The sequence below is a fragment of the Alosa pseudoharengus genome, unplaced genomic scaffold (genome assembly GCF_046254945.1).
Source record: "Alosa pseudoharengus isolate Yale_2024_CS ecotype anadromous, Long Island Sound unplaced genomic scaffold, YU_APseudo_1.1 YU_APseudo_1.1_scf_3, whole genome shotgun sequence".
NCBI classification, from domain to species: domain Eukaryota; kingdom Metazoa; phylum Chordata; class Actinopteri; order Clupeiformes; family Clupeidae; genus Alosa; species Alosa pseudoharengus.
Window position 1 is genome coordinate 4,441,897 of NW_027468718.1, and position 19,775 is coordinate 4,461,671.

A 19,775-nucleotide genomic window follows, 5' to 3' on the forward strand; every position below is an offset into this window, starting at 1 on the left:
GACAGATTAATTTAATAATGTTGCAAAGGTACTGCATCAATCCATAGGCCTATGTTTCATTAGGCTACTAGGCTATTTGTTTTGCCTTACTCTTTATTCATTTAGGCTAGGCCTTTTTATTCAGTTAATCTTCCGTCCTTCTCACTACTTGTGTAGCGCACGCATTCTCAGACCTGTCACCTGTCACTCATCATCGGAAGGGAGGTGTTTGGAATCATTCCCGCGTTACAATCGTCAGCCAATCAAGGTGGTCACTTCAGTCAAGCTCGTACATGAGTAATGACGTCATCTATAGCAACGAAGACTCACCAAAGAATGTTACTTCTATACTCTTTGGACTCACTCCTAGTTTAGGAGTTGTCTGAAAGGCTTTGTGAGTAACTTTTAAGAGAAAACTCCAAGCTAAAATCTTTTAGTGCGATTTAGGAGTAGCCTACTCCTAGTGGTAAGATAAAAGCCTTTCTGAATAGCCTACGGCCCCAGTTATTCATCATCTTCCGTCCTTGTGTAGCGCACGCATTCTGAGACCTGTCACCTGTCACTCATTATCGTAAGGGAGGTGTTTGGAATCATGCCCGCGTTACAATCATCAGCCAATCAAGGTGGTCACGCTTGCCCATTTACACAAATTAATGGTCGAATATTACTGATGATCATTGTTATTTAAGAACATGCAGTGTGCGTAGGGCACCAAAAACATCTTGCTCGTAAAAAAGCATCATACCGCACATTGTGGCGGGTCTGTTATTTACTGTAGGCTGCGCAAACCACAGGGCAAGCCTGCATTCGAGGCCTCCTGTTGAAGAATTGTATATAAAGCCTGCGCTAACAGTAATCCTCCTGCCCCTGATAGGCCTACCACAGCTGTGGATATGTGTGGAATGTTCAAGTAATAACACAATCCAATGTGTGTCTCAGTTGTCCCCCGCTGACCACCTCACACATTTCTCTAGATTTTGCAACGAATTTACATGACACGTTGCCATAAAATATGCCAGTTTTAGGACACAGAATAATGTTTGTAATGATACCAGTTAGGCCTACGTTTAACAGTAACAAGTGTAAATATAGCCGCAAGCGGCAATGGCGGGCCCGAGCACCTGCGGGCCGCAACCCATGACATTTCAGAATCCAACAAAGCACCGACGTGGTGCATTTGTAAAATGTACATATTTGATATGTGTGTTATTTGTTTTTGCATGTTATTTTCTGGCACATTTACTTGCTTGGCCAGGTGGGGCAATATGCAAGGCAGGCCCATTGTGTGTCATCATAATCATAATATATATTAACCTGAGAAATTTCAGATTATTCATTTTAAGCAAAGAACATTTTTGATACACTTTTTGGCCAGATGGTGGCGCTATATTAGGCATGTGAATTACACATGTGAATATCATCACAATAATGATATCCAATATTTTGTAAAGTTTCAGATCAACCAATAAAGGCATTACCAATTTCTGGCACATTTCCTGCTTGACCAGGTGGTGGCGCTATGCCAGGCAGGCCCATTGGGTGTCTGGATATCATCATAATCATAATATCTATTAACATGAGAAGTTTCAGACCATTTATTCAAAGCATAGAGCATTTCTGGCACATTTCCTGCTTGGCCAGAAGGTGGCGCTATGCTAGGTCTGTGAATTACGCACGTGAATATCATCACAATAATGATATCTGATATTTTATAAAGTTTCAGATCAATCACTTAAGGCATTGTCCATTTCTGGCACATTTCCTGCTTGGCCAGGTGGTGGCGCTATGCCAGGCAGGCCCATTGGGTGTCTGGATATCATCATAATCATGATATCTATTAACCTGAGAAGTTTCAGACCATTCATTCAATGCACTGTGATTTATGACACATTTCCTGTTTATGTGGTGAGATATTAAAATCATATCAAATATATTACAACATTCCAAAATCCATTCACAATTTAACATCAGCGACATCTTGGCATAATGTTTGCCAAATTTCAAATGAATCTGACAAACCGTCTAGGAGGAGTATGTTCAAATTGATCATGTGACATCAGTATAATTGTCATTCTTTCTGTTGCCAGTTGGTGGCGCTATGCCAAACATGCATTATGGGCATGTGAATATTATCATTAACATGGTCTTCAATGACCTGTGAAATTTAAAACATTTCAAGCCATGCATGGTGAATTATGACACATTTATTGTTTATGTGGAAGGGTATTAAAATTAATAATTTCGCCATTTCGTCAAATTACAACATATCGGAAAAAAACTTCACAATTTATAATCAGGAACATCTCGGCATCATGTATACCAACTTTGACATGAATCGGAGCAACCGTCTAGGAGGAGTACGTTAAAATTGATCATGTCCATAACGCACAAAATCTCAATTACCTCACTTCCTGTGGGCGTGGCTAATGGCATGTTAATCCAAAAGTTGTTTGTTTTTGGGAGTTACATACACCCACCAAATTTGGTGTGTGTATCTAAAACTATATGCCAACCACAAGTCACTGTGACGTAAGGGGGCGCTATGGAGTTCCTGGGCAACGCCCGGTGCCAAGCTTTTATCCCTGTCTATTCACTGTACCACTTGATGTGTGTGTTAAATTTCATGCGTTTTCGACTATGTTAACCACCTCAAAATATTTGCCAACCACGAGATCAGTCACCTAAGGAGGCGCTAGCGAGTCCCTGGGCCACGCCCGGGGTCAAGCTCTTGTACCTAACTGCGATGCATGACACCTGACGTGTGTGCCAAATTTCAAGAGGTTTCGACCATGTTAACCACCTCAAAAACAGGAAAGCAAAAAAGTGGAATAACAATAATAAATATAGCCGCAAGCGGCAATGGCGGGCCCGAGCACCTGCGGGCCGCAACCCGTGACATGTCGGAATCCAACAAAGCACCGACGTGGTGCATCTGTGAAATGTACATATTTTATGCGTGTGCTATTTGTTTTCGTATTTTATTTTCTGGCACATATCCTGCTTGACCAGGTGGTGGCGCTATGCCAGGCAGGCCCATTGGGTGTCTGGATATCATCATAATCATAATATCTATTAACCTGAGAAGTTTCAGACCATTTATTCAAAGCATTGAGCATTTCTGGCACACTATCTGCTTGGCCAGATGGTGGCGCTATGCTAGGCCTGTGAATTACGCATGTGAATATCATCACAATAATGATATCCAATATTTAATAAACTTTCAGATCAATCACTTAAGGCATTGTCCATTTCTGGCACATTTCCTGCTTGACCAGGTGGTGGCGCTATGGCAGACAGGCCCATTGGGTGTCTGGATATCATCATAATCATAATATCTATTAACCTGAGAAGTTTCAGACCATTTATTCAAAGCATTGAGCATTTCTGGCACATTTCCTGCTTGGCCAGATGGTGGCGCTATGCTAGGCCTGTGAATTACGCTTGTGAATATCATCACAATAATGCTATCCAATATTTTATAAAGTTTCAGATCAATCACTTAAGGCATTTTCCATTTCTGGCACATATCTTGCTTGGCCAGGTGGTGGCGCTATGCCAGGCAGGCCCATTGGGTGTCTGGATATCATCATAATCATGATATCTATTAACCTGAAAAGTTTCAGACCATTCATTCAATGCACTGTGATTTATGACACATTTCCTGTTTATGTGGTGAGATATTAAAATCATATCAAATATATTACAACATTCAAAAATCCCTTCACAATTTAACATCAGCGACATCTTGGCATAATGTTTGCCAAATTTCAAATGAATCTGACAAACCGTCTAGGAGGAGTATGTTCAAATTGATCATGTGAAATCAGTATAATTGTCATTCTTTCTGTTGCCAGGTGGTGGCGCTATGCCAAACATGCATTATGGGCATGTGAATATTATCATTAACATGGTCTTTAATGACCTGTGAAATTTAAAACATTTCAAGCCATGCATGGTGAATTATGACACATTTATTGTTCATGTGGAATGGTATTAAAATTAATAATTTCGCCATTTCGTCAAATTACAACATATCAAAAAAAGGCTTCACAATTTATAATCAGGAACATCTCGGCGTCATGTATACCAACTTTGACATGAATCGGATCAACCGTCTAGGAGGAGTATGTTAAAATTGATCATGCCCACAACGCACAAAATCTCAATTACCTCACTTCCGGTGGGCGTGGCTAATGGCATGTTAATACAAAAGTTGATTGTTTTTGGGAGTTACACACACCCATCAAATTTGGTGTGTGTATCTAAAACTATATGCCAACCACAAGTCACTGTGACTTAAGGGGGCGCTATGGAGTTCCTGGGCAACGCCCGGTGCCAAGCTTTTATCCCTGTCTATTCACTGTACCACTTGATGTGTGTGCTAAATTTCATGCGTTTTCGACTATGTTAACCACCTCAAAATATTTGCCAACCACGGGATCAGTCACCTAAGGGGGCGCTAGCGAGTCCCTGGGCCACGCCCGGGGTCAAGCTCTTGTACCTAACTGCCCTGCATGATACCTGACGTGTGTGCCAAATTTCAATAGGTTTCGACCATGTTAACCACCTCAAAAACAGGAAAGCAAAAAAGTGGAATAACAATAATAATAATAATAATAATCCTTACAAAAACAATAGGGCCTTGCGCCCTTCGGTGCTCGGGCCCTAATAATAAATATAGCCGCAAGCGGCGATGGCGGGCCCGAGCACCTGCGGGCCGCAACCCGTGACATGTCGGAATCCAACAAAGCACCGACGTGGTGCGTTTGTGAAATGTACATATTTGATGCGTGTGCTATTTGTTTTTGTATTTTATTTTCTGCCACATTTACTCGCTTGGCCAGGTGGGGGCGTAATGCAAGGCAGGCCCATTGGGTGTCATCATAATCATAATGTATATTAACCTGAGAAATTTCAGACCATTCATTTTAAGCAAAGAACATTTCTGATACACTTTTTGGTTGGCCAGATGGTGGCGCTATGTTAGGCATGAAAATTACACATGTGAATATCATCACAATAATGATATCCAAAATGTTTGTAAACTTTCAGATCAATCACTTAAGGCATTGTCCATTTCTGGCACATTTACTGCTTGACCAGGTGGTGGCGCTATGCCAGGCAGGCCCATTGGGTGTCTGGATATCATCATAATCATAATATATATTAACCTGAAAAGTTTCAGACCATTTATTCAAAGCATAGAGCATTTCTGGCACATTTCCTGCTTGGCCAGAAGGTGGCGCTATGCTAGGCCTGTGAATTATGCATGTGAATATCATCACAATAATGATATCCAATATTTTATAAAGTTTCAGATCAATCACTTAAGGCATTGTCCATTTCTGGCACATTTCCTGCTTGGCCAGGTGGTGGCGCTATGCCAGGCAGGCCCATTGGGTGTCTGGATATCATCATAATCATGATATCTATTAACCTGAGAAGTTTCAGTCCATTCATTCAATGCACTGTGATTTATGACACATTTCCTGTTTATGTGGTGAGATATTAAAATCATATCAAATATATTACAACATTCAAAAATCCATTCACAATTTAACATCAGCGACATCTTGGCATAATGTTTGCCAAATTTCAAATGAATCTGACAAACCGTCTAGGAGGAGTATGTTCAAATTGATCATGTGACATCAGTATAATTGTCATTCTTTCTGTTGCCAGTTGGTGGCGCTATGCCAAACATGCATTATGGGCATGTGAATGTTATCATTAACATGGTCTTCAATGACCTGTAAAATTTAAAACATTTCAAGCCATGCATGGTGAATTATGACACATTTATTTTTTATGTGGAAGGGTATTAAAATTAATAATTTCGCCATTTCGTCAAATTACAACATATCAAAAAAAGGCTTCACAATTTATAATCAGGAACATCTCGGCGTCATGTATACCAACTTTGACATGAATCGGATCAACCGTCTAGGAGGAGTACGTTAAAATTGATCATATCCACAATGCACAAAATCTCAATTACCTCACTTCCTGTGGGCGTGGCTAATGGCATGTTAATACAAAAGTTGTTTGTTTTTGGGAGTTACATACACCCACCAAATTTGGTGTGTGTATCTAAATTTATATGCCAACCACAAGTCACTGTGACGTAAGGGGGCGCTATGGAGTTCCTGGGCAACGCCCGGTGCCAAGCTTTTATCCCTGTCTATTCACTGTACCACTTGATGTGTGTGCTAAATTTCATGCGTTTTCGACCATGTTAACCACCTCAAAATATATGCCAACCACGGGATCAGTCACCTAAGGGGGCGCTAGCGAGTCTCTGGGCCACACCCGAGGTCAAGCTCTTGTACCTAACCTAACCTAACCTAAATTTCAAGAATTTTCGACCATGTTAACCACCTCAAAAACAGGAAAGCAAAAAAGTGGAATAACAATAATAATAATAATAATAATAATAATAATAATAATAATAATAATAATAAATATAGCTGCAAGCAGCAATGTGGGGGCCAAGCAGTTGAGCAGGAGTTGTCATGGCAACCCAATGTTGCTACATTATACACACACCCAATTAACCACCCGTCCCACACACACACATATACACAGATAAACTTCCTCTCCCACACACCCCAATAACCCCCCATACATATGCATACCTCAAACATCACCAAATGTATTGTGCATAGTCAGGTTGTAGTCACAAGTCCACATACCAAGTTTGGTGTCGATACGAGAAAGTGTTGATAATTATAGCACCCCTAGTGGTCAAAAGTCACCACATTTATTGTGCGTCCTCAGGTTGTAGTCACGAGTCCATATACCAAGTTTGGTGTTGATACGAGAAAGTGTTGCAAATTATAGCACCCCTAGTGGTCAAAGGTCGCTAAAATTATTGTATGTCCTCAGGATGTGGTCCCGAGTCAATGAGCCAAGTTTGGTTTCGATACGTGAAAGCATTGCAGAAATATGAGCCCACTTCCTGTGATTATAGCGCCACATAGTGGTCAAAATTTACCACATTTCTTGAGTGTCCTCCTGATTGAGTCCTGAACCTATATACCTAGTTTGGTTTTGATATGTGAAAGCATTGCTGAGATATCACTTCACTTCCTGTTTGGCGGCTTCGCCGCCAAACTTGATTGGTTGTCACGGGCAACAGGTTTTGAATATGGTTCCAGAAAGCAATGCATTTATGAGACATGGTCTGACGATCATCTGCGTCAAGTTTCGTGAAAATCGGAGAAACTTTGTGACCTTTGATGCCTTTTAAGTGTTTTTGATGACATCCAATATGGCGGTTGGATCATTTATGTTGACGTCACATGTTGGCATGTGGCGGCCTAAGGACCTCTCAAGGTATTAACAGATATCACTAATATGCTTTAATTCCAAACACATGACCCGTTACAGGCTAAAACGTAATTTTGGTAATTATAGCGCCACCTATAGGTCAAAAGTCACCAAATTTATTGAGCCTCCTCCTAATTGGGTCCTGAGACCCTGTACTGAGTTTGGTGTTGATACGCGAAAGCCTTGCTGAGATCACTTCAATTCCTGTTTGGCGGCTTCGCCGCCAAACTTGATTGGTCACGACGGGCGATGGGTTTTGAATATGGCTCCGAAAAGCAATAACATTTGTGAGTCATAGTCTGAAGATCATCTGCGTCAAGTTTCGTGAAAATCGGACAAACTTTGCGAACTTTGATGCCTTTTAGGTGTTTTTGATTAAATCCAATATGGCAGCCTGATCAATTACGTTTACCCCATAAATTGACATCTGCGTTGAGTTCGGTCTCATCCAAGGATTCCAAATATACCTTAATGTTCAAAATGTGGTGTACCATTCAAACGTTATGTGCATAGATGTAATAAAAAATTTGAAATGTTGGTGGCGCTAGAGCACTCAAAGTGCAGACTTGAAACTTTGATAAATTAAAGATATGACTGAACCGAATCAATGTGCCGAATATCCCAACTTTTTACTGTATGGTTTAATGGCAAATTAGCGTTTCGTTATAATAATAATAATAATAAGAATACGTAGAATCACTATGGGTTGCCTCGCAGCTTCGCTGCTTGGCCCCCAATAATCCTTACAAAAACAATAGGGCCTTGCGCCCTTCGGTGCTCGGGCCCTAATAATCCTTACAAAAACAATAGGGCCTTGCGCCCTTCGGGTGCTCGGGCCCTAATGAGCTATTCATTGTCGAAGGTGCATGGTCAAGTGAAATTCTTACTTTGGAAAACAAACATTTGCCGATATCATCGCCGATCATCAGAATATTGCTCTGGACGGCAGGTAACTTGTTAAGCCAGTGGTTCTCAAACTTTTATTTAATTTCCCACTTTGATCAAGGGGCATGACTGATCATAGTGGAGATAACGTGTTATCCCGAGGCCTTTGCCAGTCAGCATCTCCGACGGTAGTCTACCCTATTCAAAATATAGGTTTTCGATGTCCCAAACGGAGAGACATACCCAGATAGCAATTTCCTTTGGGCCGGATCCGCATAAAAGCCTTTAGATCCGCCTGTAGCGGACATACGGTATCTGGCTGTGGGCCAGATCTGCTCCTGATAGAGGTTTCAGCTCTGCTAGTAATGCTGTTTTATCACCGGTTTACAGATTTGTCCCAGGTCCGATTTCCGCAACTCAACTGGAAGTCAGGAAATGCGTTTAAAATACAAAACACTGATTTGGCCCAAACCTGTGATACGGATATGAGCCGAAGGACCATTTTTTCACAGCAGACCCAGGTGGTAATGATATTAATTAAGGTGCTGATTCTGCTAAATTGACTGTCCTTTCCCTACTTCATTGTCAACTGGCTGCTAAAGAAAAAAAAAGTTCTTTTGGAATGGCACAAATGTAGAAACCATGGGGGTGCACTATGTTCCCATGGCCACTTCATTTCTACAGTAAGGCTGGAAAAGAAGATATAGTTGGCTCAATATTGATCATATGTTCGTTTCATTATTTTTATTATTACCTAGCAGTGGTAAAAATAGTAAATTGTTGTTTGTGTCAGATCTAACAGTGCTATGAGACAACCCCATATTCTTTCCACGCATGCAGAAGTCCAAGCAGTAGGCCCTAACGTTAATCAAGGATCTTTGGTTTGCTCACTATCAATCTTTTGACATGATTTGCCAGCCTGGGGTTGGACTAGGACAGCCCAACTTTTCAAGGTAGGTTATCTGCTTTGTATCTCTGTTTTATTCAGAGACAACAACAAGCAACCGAGCGATTGATAACTTTAGGGTTATACTATTATTTTCCAGCAATATGGGCTACTACCTTAGCTTAAGCAAAACAGCCATCACAATAACTCTTTTGGAAAAAACATTGATAACGCTAACAGGATCACTGATGATAAAAAACGAGTAATTGTGACTACCTATTTTCAAAAAGGAATAAATGGCTAATGTTTATTTTGTGTTGTTTCAGATTGACCATGGAGATGACTGAGGAAGACAGCCTGAATATCGATGGGAACAGTGGAATTAACACGACTTAAACTTTGTCTGGGATTGCACTTCTACAGCCAGGTTGTTGAATAAAAAAATAATTAGACACTTATGTGTAAAGTTTTTTTTACCCCCCTCTTGTGTTTGTAGCCTAGCTTATGTTTATCAGTTGAGCTGTTGGGAAAACGTTACGAACTTTAGCCTGGGTGAACCTATAACGAACCTGTTAGCAAATGTGTAGCAAACAGATTTTTCAGGATAATTAGGCCTAATTACCAATCACATTTCACATGTCAAATAAAGCCGGCTGATGTCTGATAAACGGGTCTGTACCACACACAATAAGCGGACCCGTATTGCATATGATAAGCAGATCTGGAGCGCGTCAGTAACACAGACTACCATACGGAACTGGGCCAGTCTTAGCCCTTATTGGTATCAGATCCGTCAAACGGATCCAGACCAATTTTGGACCGATGTGCGTTTGGACGCCGGATCAGGTCCATTATGCAGATCCGTGCCGGACGTTGTGGTAGGTGTGGCCCAGTTCCGTCCCAGTGTATGTTTGCTATCTGGGTAGGCTACTTTATTGTTTTTACGATCTCTATGCTACTCACAAAAATGTAGGCATGGGGACATGATGAAGTAGGCTATCCAACTGTCGTGTGTTAAATTATTGTGATTACGTGCCAGTGGTTTTCAAACATGCGTGACTCGGACATCTAACTAAATGCAACAGGCTCATATCGTCCTCACATTCGCAAAATGAGGACCAGTGTTTTGTCAAATTGCAAATAGCTATTCGTTTTAACGAATTTTTATGATAGTATGCTTTTTGTATAGGCTACTATCTTAATCTTGGAATATCGGGAGGGAAGTGGCGCGTCTGCAGTCAGCCAAATATGAATGTAATTCTGCGGCATAAAGCAGATGTATTTGTTTATTGTACAGAAAAATAAAAATAACATGTCAAGCAGTCAATTGACTACATTGCAGTCAAGAAGTAGGGCAAATTAAGACACTGTTTTGATTTGCGTAGTTGCATTGCCCCCAACACTGACAATAACATAGCAGATTTCGATTTTCGCTACCACCGTGTAGTCAAGCCTTAAGCCATACCCAAGTAGCCTTAATCGAGGTAATGTTTAATTATGCATGATTTATTTTGTTATTGAATTCGTAGGCTGGGATTCCTCTCGGTAACAATTATGTTTGGTAGCCTCCTGCTTTTTCAGAGGGGGCGGCAGTCAGGCTACTGACAGAGCGATGTACAGTGGCAGAGCGACGCACAGTGGCTGAAAGTGGTACTAAAGCTTCACGCAGCTTCACGCCTCCTAATGCGCGAATGAAGTGGCCATTTGAAAGCGATGCCCACTGTAAACCGCACCCCCGAGGTGAATAGTCAGGCGTGTTGATATTTCCGCAGCAGGCTGGTTCGTAGCGGCGACCGGCTCACGTTGGACAGGACAGGATACCAGGACGACACTCCTTCGCTAGAGTAGGCCTATAGTAGAAGCACGATCAGCAGGCAACAATCTCGCAAGGGCAAGCTGCAGTCCTATAACAATTATGACGAAGTCAAATGGCACTTAACTTGGCAGAGGGCGGCTTATGTAAACCGCACCCCTGCGATGAATGAACAGGCGTTGTCACTGCTTTCAATGGTTCGATCACTTCGGGTCAAGCGTCCAAAAACTTTAGCCGTCACCCACCCAAACTGACTCCACTATGCGCTGTGCCTAGCTCTCATCCACCGTGTTCGCAGAATGTGCAGACCCCTCTCACTCACTACACGCCACACCAGTGACTCGCGACTACTCAAATGCTATTTGGCCCATCCCCCTAAATCACCACACCTGCATGAACTAATTACCTCAATGCACCCCAATAATCATACAACAGACTCCAGGTAAGTTCGTACGTCACACAACACACCCACCTCCCAATCTCGCAGCCACCACCACACAGACACAGACACAGACAAATAGACACAGGCACGGGTTTCCCCGTGACAGATACATCATTCCAGAATATATTTTTCCCGGTGCCTTGGACTAGGACGTTGCATGTGATGTAGACAGAATTTTGAGAGAGACGACCCGATGTAGACTGATTTGTTTTGTCTCAGTGAAATGCTATTTTGTGTTTTGACTTGGAAAAACACACTTTTTTGTTTTGATGTGTGTAAATAAACACTAATACTTGAAGTTTGGATCCCTGTATGTTTACAGAACTATGACAAAAGTAAGACCTCAAACTGACATAATCTACCTTGTGCACAGAGAAAGCAAAAGCCAGATGTGTTTTATATTCATACCATCAGTGTGTTGTTGGCACATTGTGTGCTTACTATTGTGATGGCTTGTGTTTACTGTTAGATACGAAAACACCATTTTTACGAAGGTGTGAAGAGTTAAGCAAGGTGTGTTAGCTTTTGCAAGAGAACTACAATGTTTTGCTGATTGGGTGAGCGGTTTTGCCATTTGTGTGTAGAGTTTTGCAAAAAAAGCCATAGTTACAAAAAATGTGCTTAAGCAATCAGAAAAAACTGTAAACACCACTAGTGACTCACTATGTTAGCAATAAAAATATGGTTGTGTTTTGATTAGAATTTCTATTAAAAATAATCACTATTCTATGTTAAAATGCTGATTATGCGGCTTAGAACTCAGAATTGAGCTTGGTAAACCAAATATTCAGAATCAGCAACCTCAAATTAGGTAAGAAGGGTGGTTTACCAACTTTTCCTCAAATTTGCCGTCAGAAGTTCTCTTCTGTGAAGCTGCTCTCCCTCTATTGTAGGCCCAAAGTGGACAAAGGCTGCGTTTACACCGGCAGGCCTTGATGCACAGTTCTGATCTGATTTTTTTCCATGTTTACACGTTAACGCAGCTGCACATCATAATTGTGCCAGATATGAGCAAAACAAATGGAATTGGGTCACATTTAACTGACAGGCAAAACACAGCTTAAATGCTGGTTTGGATTCAGATTTAGGCCCAGAGGCGACTAAATACCTGGCCTGTGACTGTTGTCCTGCTTTCAGTACTCAGGCAGAAAACACAGAAAGTCTTTTGCACATTAAAACCGGTTTGGAAATGATGACAGATGAGTGCAAATGTTCTTAACTTACTTTTGTTTGACTTTATTGAGCGTTGTGTCTGCAAAGCATGCAGTGTTTTTGAGGTGAGCAGGGACTCCATCAGGGCAGGAGCAATTATTTGTCCGCCCATAGTTGGCAGCGTAGATCTGGATAACATCATTACCTGCAATGGTGGCAGAGAGTTTGAAAACAGGCTGGTTTAAACGTGCATTATTATTCCACATTTCTCAATACTCAGGTCAACTCAAAAGCTTCTAAAATTTAGTCTGATTTGAGCTGTACTATGACTGGGACCAGTGCAAATATCAAGGGAACAACTAAAGCAAACAACTAGCCTGCAGTAAACATCTATAGTAAACAACTAGCCTGCAGTAAACATCCATAGTAAACAACTAGCCTACAGTAAACATCCATAGGAGACAACTAGCCTACAGTAAACATCCACAGTAAACAACTAGCCTACAGTAAACATCCATAGGAGACAACTAGCCTACAGTAAACATCCATAGGAGACAACTAGCCTACAGTAAACATCCACAGTAAACAACTAGCCTACAGTAAACATCCATAGGAGACAACTAGCCTACAGTAAACATCCATAGGAGACAACTAGCCTACAGTAAACATCCATAGGAGACAACTAGCCTACAGTAAACATCCACAGTAAACAACTAGCCTACAGTAAACATAGGAGACAACTAGCCTACAGTAAACATCCACAGGAGACAAGCTCCCTGCCAAGCTTCACATGTCGGTCAACACACTCAATATGTAAGTGTTTGAGTGAGTGAGTGAGAGTGTGAGTGAGTGTGTGTGTGTGTGTGTGTGTGTGGTGTGTGTGTGTGTGTGTCTGGTGTGAGTGTGTATGTGAGTGAGTGAGTGAGTGCGTGGTGAGTGTGTGTGTGTGTGTGAGAGAGAGAGAGAGTGACTAAGTGAGTGAGTGAGTGTATGTGTGATTGATGTATGTGAGTGAGGTGTGTGTGTGTGGTATGTGAGTGAGTGAATGAGTTGTGAATGTGTGTGTGTGAGTGAGTAAGGTGTGTGTGTGTGTTTGGTGTGTGTGTGTGTGAGTGAGTGAGGTGTGTGTGGTGTTTGTGTGTGTGAGTGAGTGAGTGAGGTGTGTGTGTGTGTTTGTGAGTGTGGTGTGTGTGAGTGAGTTAGTGAGTGTGTGTGCGGTGTGTGCGTGAGTGAGTGAGTGTGTGTGTGTGTGTGTGTGTATGTACGTGGTGTAATGGAAAAGTGAGCAAGGGAATACTTCACCACAGTCAAGTTGTTTTTTCTTTCCTTCACATATCATTATTAGATCTGTTAGAAAGAAAGAAGTCAAAATGTAAGAATAGGCCAGTGGTGTAGGTAGCTCCAGCTGTTGTGTTTACTGAGCAAGTAAATGTGTGTGTCTGTGTGTGTATATGATGATTGTGTTTGTGTGTGCGTACAGTACATGTGTTTGTCTGTGTTTGGTGTTTGAGTGCTGTGTATGTGTGTGAGCGCATGCATGTCTCTTTTTTTGGTATGTCTGTGTATGTGTGTATCTGTGTGTGTTTGTGTGCATGTGTGTCTCTGTATTTTATATGCGTGTGCATATGAATGTTTATGTGTGTGTGTGTGTGTGTGTGTGTGTGTGTGTATGTGTGTGTGTATGTGTTTATATGTGTGTGTTTGTGTGTGTATGTGTTTATGTGTGTGTGTGTGTGTGTGTGTGTGCATGGGTGTATATGTGTGTGTGTGTGTGCAAGGGTGTATATGTGTGTGGGTATATATGTGTGGGTGTATGTGTGTGTGTGTGTGTGTGTGTGTGTGTGTGTGTGTGTGTGTGTGTGTGTGTGTGTGTGTGTGTGCATGGGTGTATATGTGTGTGTGTGTATATATATGTGTGTGTGTGTGTGTGTGTGTGTGTGTGTGTGTGTGTGTGTGTGTGTGTGTGTGTGTGTGTGTGTGTGTGTGCATGGGTGTATATGTGTGGGTGTATATATGTGTGTGTGTGTGTGTGTGTGTGTGTGTGTGTGTGTGTGTGTGTGTGTGTGTGTGCATGCTCACTTGTCCCCTCTGCTCCAGGCCACAGAGCTATAGAGAAACAGAGTCCATCATCAGGATCAAATGAAAGATACAATACAATGCATTTACATTGATGATTATTGCAATATGGTAGTTAATGAACTATAGACTTTCATACAGAATAGAACGCCTAATGTTTATGAAGTACATTTTCTTTTGTTCATATATTTGTCTTCTGTCTAATTGTGTTTGAGAGAGAGAGAGAGAGAGAGAGAACATGAGAGTCTGTGTGTATATATATATGGTTATGGTTATGGGACTTTGCAGATGCCTTTGTCCAAAGCGACACACAAATACAAAAAACAACATAATATTTTAAATATAAAAGGGAACAGATTAGAATGTTGGTCAAACTATAATAAGGAGAATAGCAATAATAAACAACAATGTCAATTCATATAGATAGATAGATAGATAGATAGACAGATAGAGAGAGAGAGAGTCTGTGTGTGTGTATGAGTGTCTCACCCAGGAGCTGAACTGATAACAGTAGAGACCACATGACCTGCAGAGAGGGAGAGAGTAAGGGAGGGAGAGAGAGAGAGAGAGGGATGATACATTGGCAGCTCAGGTTTCTGTTCTATCTGCTGATGTGCTGCACTGAGGTATGCAAAGATGACACAGAGGAAGGAGGAAGTAAAAAGGTTGAAAGAAAACACAGAGGAGTGTGTGTGAGGTGGGGTGTGTGTGTGTGAGGTGGGGCGTGTGCAGGGGGTGGGGTGTGTGTAGGGGGTTGGGGTGTGTGTGTGTGTGAGGTGGGGTGGGTGTGTGTGTGTGTGTGTGAGGTGGGGTGTGTGTAGGGGGTTGGCGTGTGTGGAGAATGTTGATGTTCAGTCTACCCACCTGACTACCCACCTCTCAGTGACTAGATAACAGGAAACATAAACACATGAACTGCATCAGCATGTGTGGAGGAGAGAGATTAGAGAAGGGATCAAAAGAGTATATATACTGATACTTATAAACACATGAACTGCATCAGCATGTGTGGGAGAGAGAGATTAGAGAAGACAAAATGAACTGATGGGGGGAGGAGAGAAGAAGAAGAACAGCCACGTCAGAACGCCAGATTAGAACATCACAGAGAAAAGAACAGCCATGTTGGAACACTAGATTAGAACATCACAGAGAAAAGAACAGCCATGTTGGAACACTAGATTAGAACATCACAGAGAAAAGAACAGCCATGTTGGAACACTAGATTAGAACATCACAGAGAAATGAAAAGCCATGTTGGAACACTAGATTAGAACGTCACAGAGAAAAGAATAGCCATGTTGGAACACTAGATTAGAACATCACAGAGAAAAGAACAGCCATGTCAGAACACCAGATTAGAACATCACAGAGAAAAGAACAGCCATGTCAGAACACCAGATTAGAACATCACAGAGAAAAGAACAGCCATTTAAACATGTCATGCATATTTGTTTTCCTCTCTAGTTTTATATTTTATTTAGCTGTTAAATGTCTACTCAGGTTGTTGTTGTCCAACTGGCTACACTTTAAAGAAATGTAGAAATTACAAGGATGATCTCAGTTATTTGGGGTCTCTAGTCTCATGGGACCACAACCTCTCTTAGGGAGTCTGGAGCAATAACAGCTTTTCCTTACCATGACGCCTCTTATTTTCATTTCATGTAATCCATCAAGAATATCCTGTTTTAGTAAATAACGGTGAGACTTTGTCTACGACAGACTTGTTGCTCTAATGCTCATTAGGATGCTTGTGTGTTTGTAACCTGCCTCCGGCTTCTTTATCATGACAGCTCTTTTTTATTGTTATTGTATGTAATCCATCAGTACTGTATACCCTGTTTAGTCCTATGTATACCATTGTATGTAATCCATCAGTACTGTATACCCTGTTTAGTCCTATGTATACCATTGTATGTAATCCATCAGTACTGTATACCCTGTTTAGTCCTATAAGTAACGGTTAGACTGTCTAGGGCAGACTTACAGCTCTAATGCTCATTAGGATGCTTGTGTGTTTGTAACTTCTCTCCGGCTTTGTGAATGAAGTTTTGTACTCTGCCATACGGTCGGCTTGCCTGTGCGTTACGTTTTGCCTCTTTGTGGATTAATACTAAATTTTCACCACAACAGTAAGAGTAGGGCAAAGGCTTACACATAAAAGCATACCCATACATACATGCACAGGCCACACACACACACCAAGTTACTACAGGGAGTATCTATAAGGCACTTAACCAAGTTACTGCAGGGAGACTGGGCCTCAAATTAGTATCTATAAGGCACTTAACCCAGTTACTACAGGGAGACTGGGCCTCAAATTAGTATAAGGCGCTTTGGATAAAACTGAGAGCTCAATGCATAAGTCATATGCGGAGTACTCACCTGATGTAGTTATGAAGCAGCTAAATGCATAAGTAAGATGCAGAGTACTCACCTGATGTATTTATGAAGCAGCTAAATGCATAAGTAAGATGCAGAGTACTCACCTGATGTAGTTATGAAGCAGCTAAATGCATAAGTAAGATGCAGAGTACTCACCTGATGTATTTATGAAGCAGCTAAATGCATAAGTAAGACGCGGAGTACTCACCTGATGTAGTTATGAAGCAGCTAAATGCATAAGTAAGATGCAGAGTACTCACCTGATGTATTTATGAAGCAGCTAAATGCATAAGTAAGACGCGGAGTACTCACCTGATGTAGTTATGAAGCAGGTATGCAGCATCCACCTGAAGCTCTCCACTCTGTGCTTGTGTTGAGGGGCAGATCAGTGATGAGGGATGGATCACCACGCCAACTGTTGCTGTGCAGACAGGACACATATTTCACTTGCAAATAGATGGAAAGCAACAGCAACAAGAAAGAGAAAGGAAACAAAGCCGCGCAGCAAAGTGTCACGCAGAGCAAATTAGGCCCACAGCACAACACTACACAGCACAACACTACACAGCACAACACTACACAGCACAACACTACACAGCACAACACTACACAGCACAACACTACACAGCACAACACTACACAGCACAACACTACACAGCACAACACTACACAGCACAACACTACACAGCACAACACTACACAGCACAACACTACACAGCACAACACTACACAGCACAACACTACACAGCACAACACTACACAGCACAACACTACACAGCACAACACTACACAGCACAACACTACACAGCACAACACTACACAGCACAACACTACACAGCACAACACTACACAGCACAACACTACACAGCACAACACTACACAGCACAACACTACACAGCACAACACTACACAGCACAACACTACACAGCACAACACTACACAGCACAACACTACACAGCACAACACTACACAGCACAACACTACACAGCACAACACTACACAGCACAACACTACACAGCACAACACTACACAGCACAACACTACACAGCACAACACTACACAGCACAACACTACACAGCACAACACTACACAGCACAACACTACACAGCACAACACTACACAGCACAACACTACACAGCACAACACTACACAGCACAACACTACACAGCACAACACTACACAGCACAACACTACACAGCACAACACTACACAGCACAACACTACACAGCACAACACTACACAGCACAACACTACACAGCACAACACTACACAGCACAACACTACACAGCACAACACTACACAGCACAACACTACACAGCACAACACTACACAGCACAACACTACACAGCACAACACTACACAGCACAACACTACACAGCACAACACTACACAGCACAACACTACACAGCACAACACTACACAGCACAACACTACACAGCACAACACTACACAGCACAACACTACACAGCACAACACTACACAGCACAACACTACACAGCACAACACTACACAGCACAACACTACACAGCACAACACTACACAGCACAACACTACACAGCACAACACTACACAGCACAACACTACACAGCACAACACTACACAGCACAACACTACACAGCACAACACTACACAGCACAACACTACACAGCACAACACTACACAGCACAACACTACACAGCACAACACTACACAGCACAACACTACACAGCACAACACTACACAGCACAACACTACACAGCACAACACTACACAGCACAACACTACACAGCACAACACTACACAGCACAACACTACACAGCACAACACTACACAGCACAACACTACACAGCACAACACTACACAGCACAACACTACACAGCACAACACTACACAGCACAACACTACACAGCACAACACTACACAGCACAACACTACACAGCACAACACTACACAGCACAACACTACACAGCACAACACTACACAGCACAACACTACACAGCACAACACTACACAGCACAACACTACACAGCACAACACTACACAGCACAACACTACACAGCACAACACTACACAGCACAACACTACACAGCACAACACTACACAGCACAACACTACACAGCACAACACTACACAGCACAACACTACACAGCACAACACTACACAGCACAACACTACACAGCACAACACTACACAGCACAACACTACACAGCACAACACTACACAGCACAACACTACACAGCACAACACTACACAGCACAACACTACACAGCACAACACTACACAGCACAACACTACACAGCACAACACTACACAGCACAACACTACACAGCACAACACTACACAGCACAACACTACACAGCACAACACTACACAGCACAACACTACACAGCACAACACTACACAGCACAACACTACACAGCACAACACTACACAGCACAACACTACACAGCACAACACTACACAGCACAACACTACACAGCACAACACTACACAGCACAACACTACACAGCACAACACTACACAGCACAACACTACACAGCACAACACTACACAGCACAACACTACACAGCACAACACTACACAGCACAACACTACACAGCACAACACTACACAGCACAACACTACACAGCACAACACTACACAGCACAACACTACACAGCACAACACTACACAGCACAACACTACACAGCACAACACTACACAGCACAACACTACACAGCACAACACTACACAGCACAACACTACACAGCACAACACTACACAGCACAACACTACACAGCACAACACTACACAGCACAACACTACACAGCACAACACTACACAGCACAACACTACACAGCACAACACTACAC

General features: G+C 42.2%; 1 protein-coding gene and 1 long non-coding RNA gene across 2 annotated transcripts in view; one reads left to right on the top strand and one right to left on the bottom strand.

The window, feature by feature from the left end:
- Positions 1-17,328, bottom strand: part of LOC143099489 (uncharacterized) — a 31,096-nt gene extending 13,768 nt beyond the window's left edge. Inside the window, exons 1-5 of the mRNA XM_076262454.1 lie at positions 17,257-17,328; positions 15,052-15,088; positions 14,566-14,592; positions 13,789-13,833; positions 12,559-12,691 (exon numbers count right to left, since the gene is read on the bottom strand). Coding sequence (XP_076118569.1) covers positions 12,559-12,691; positions 13,789-13,833; positions 14,566-14,592; positions 15,052-15,085 — 239 coding nt within the window. The 5' untranslated portion in view covers positions 15,086-15,088; positions 17,257-17,328. The remainder of the gene's footprint in view (positions 1-12,558; positions 12,692-13,788; positions 13,834-14,565; positions 14,593-15,051; positions 15,089-17,256) is intronic.
- Positions 9,056-9,493, top strand: LOC143099542 (uncharacterized). Its single transcript, XR_012981648.1, has 2 exons — positions 9,056-9,146; positions 9,406-9,493. It is a non-coding gene; the product is annotated as an uncharacterized LOC143099542 (long non-coding RNA).
- Positions 17,329-19,775: the final 2,447 nt, after the last annotated feature.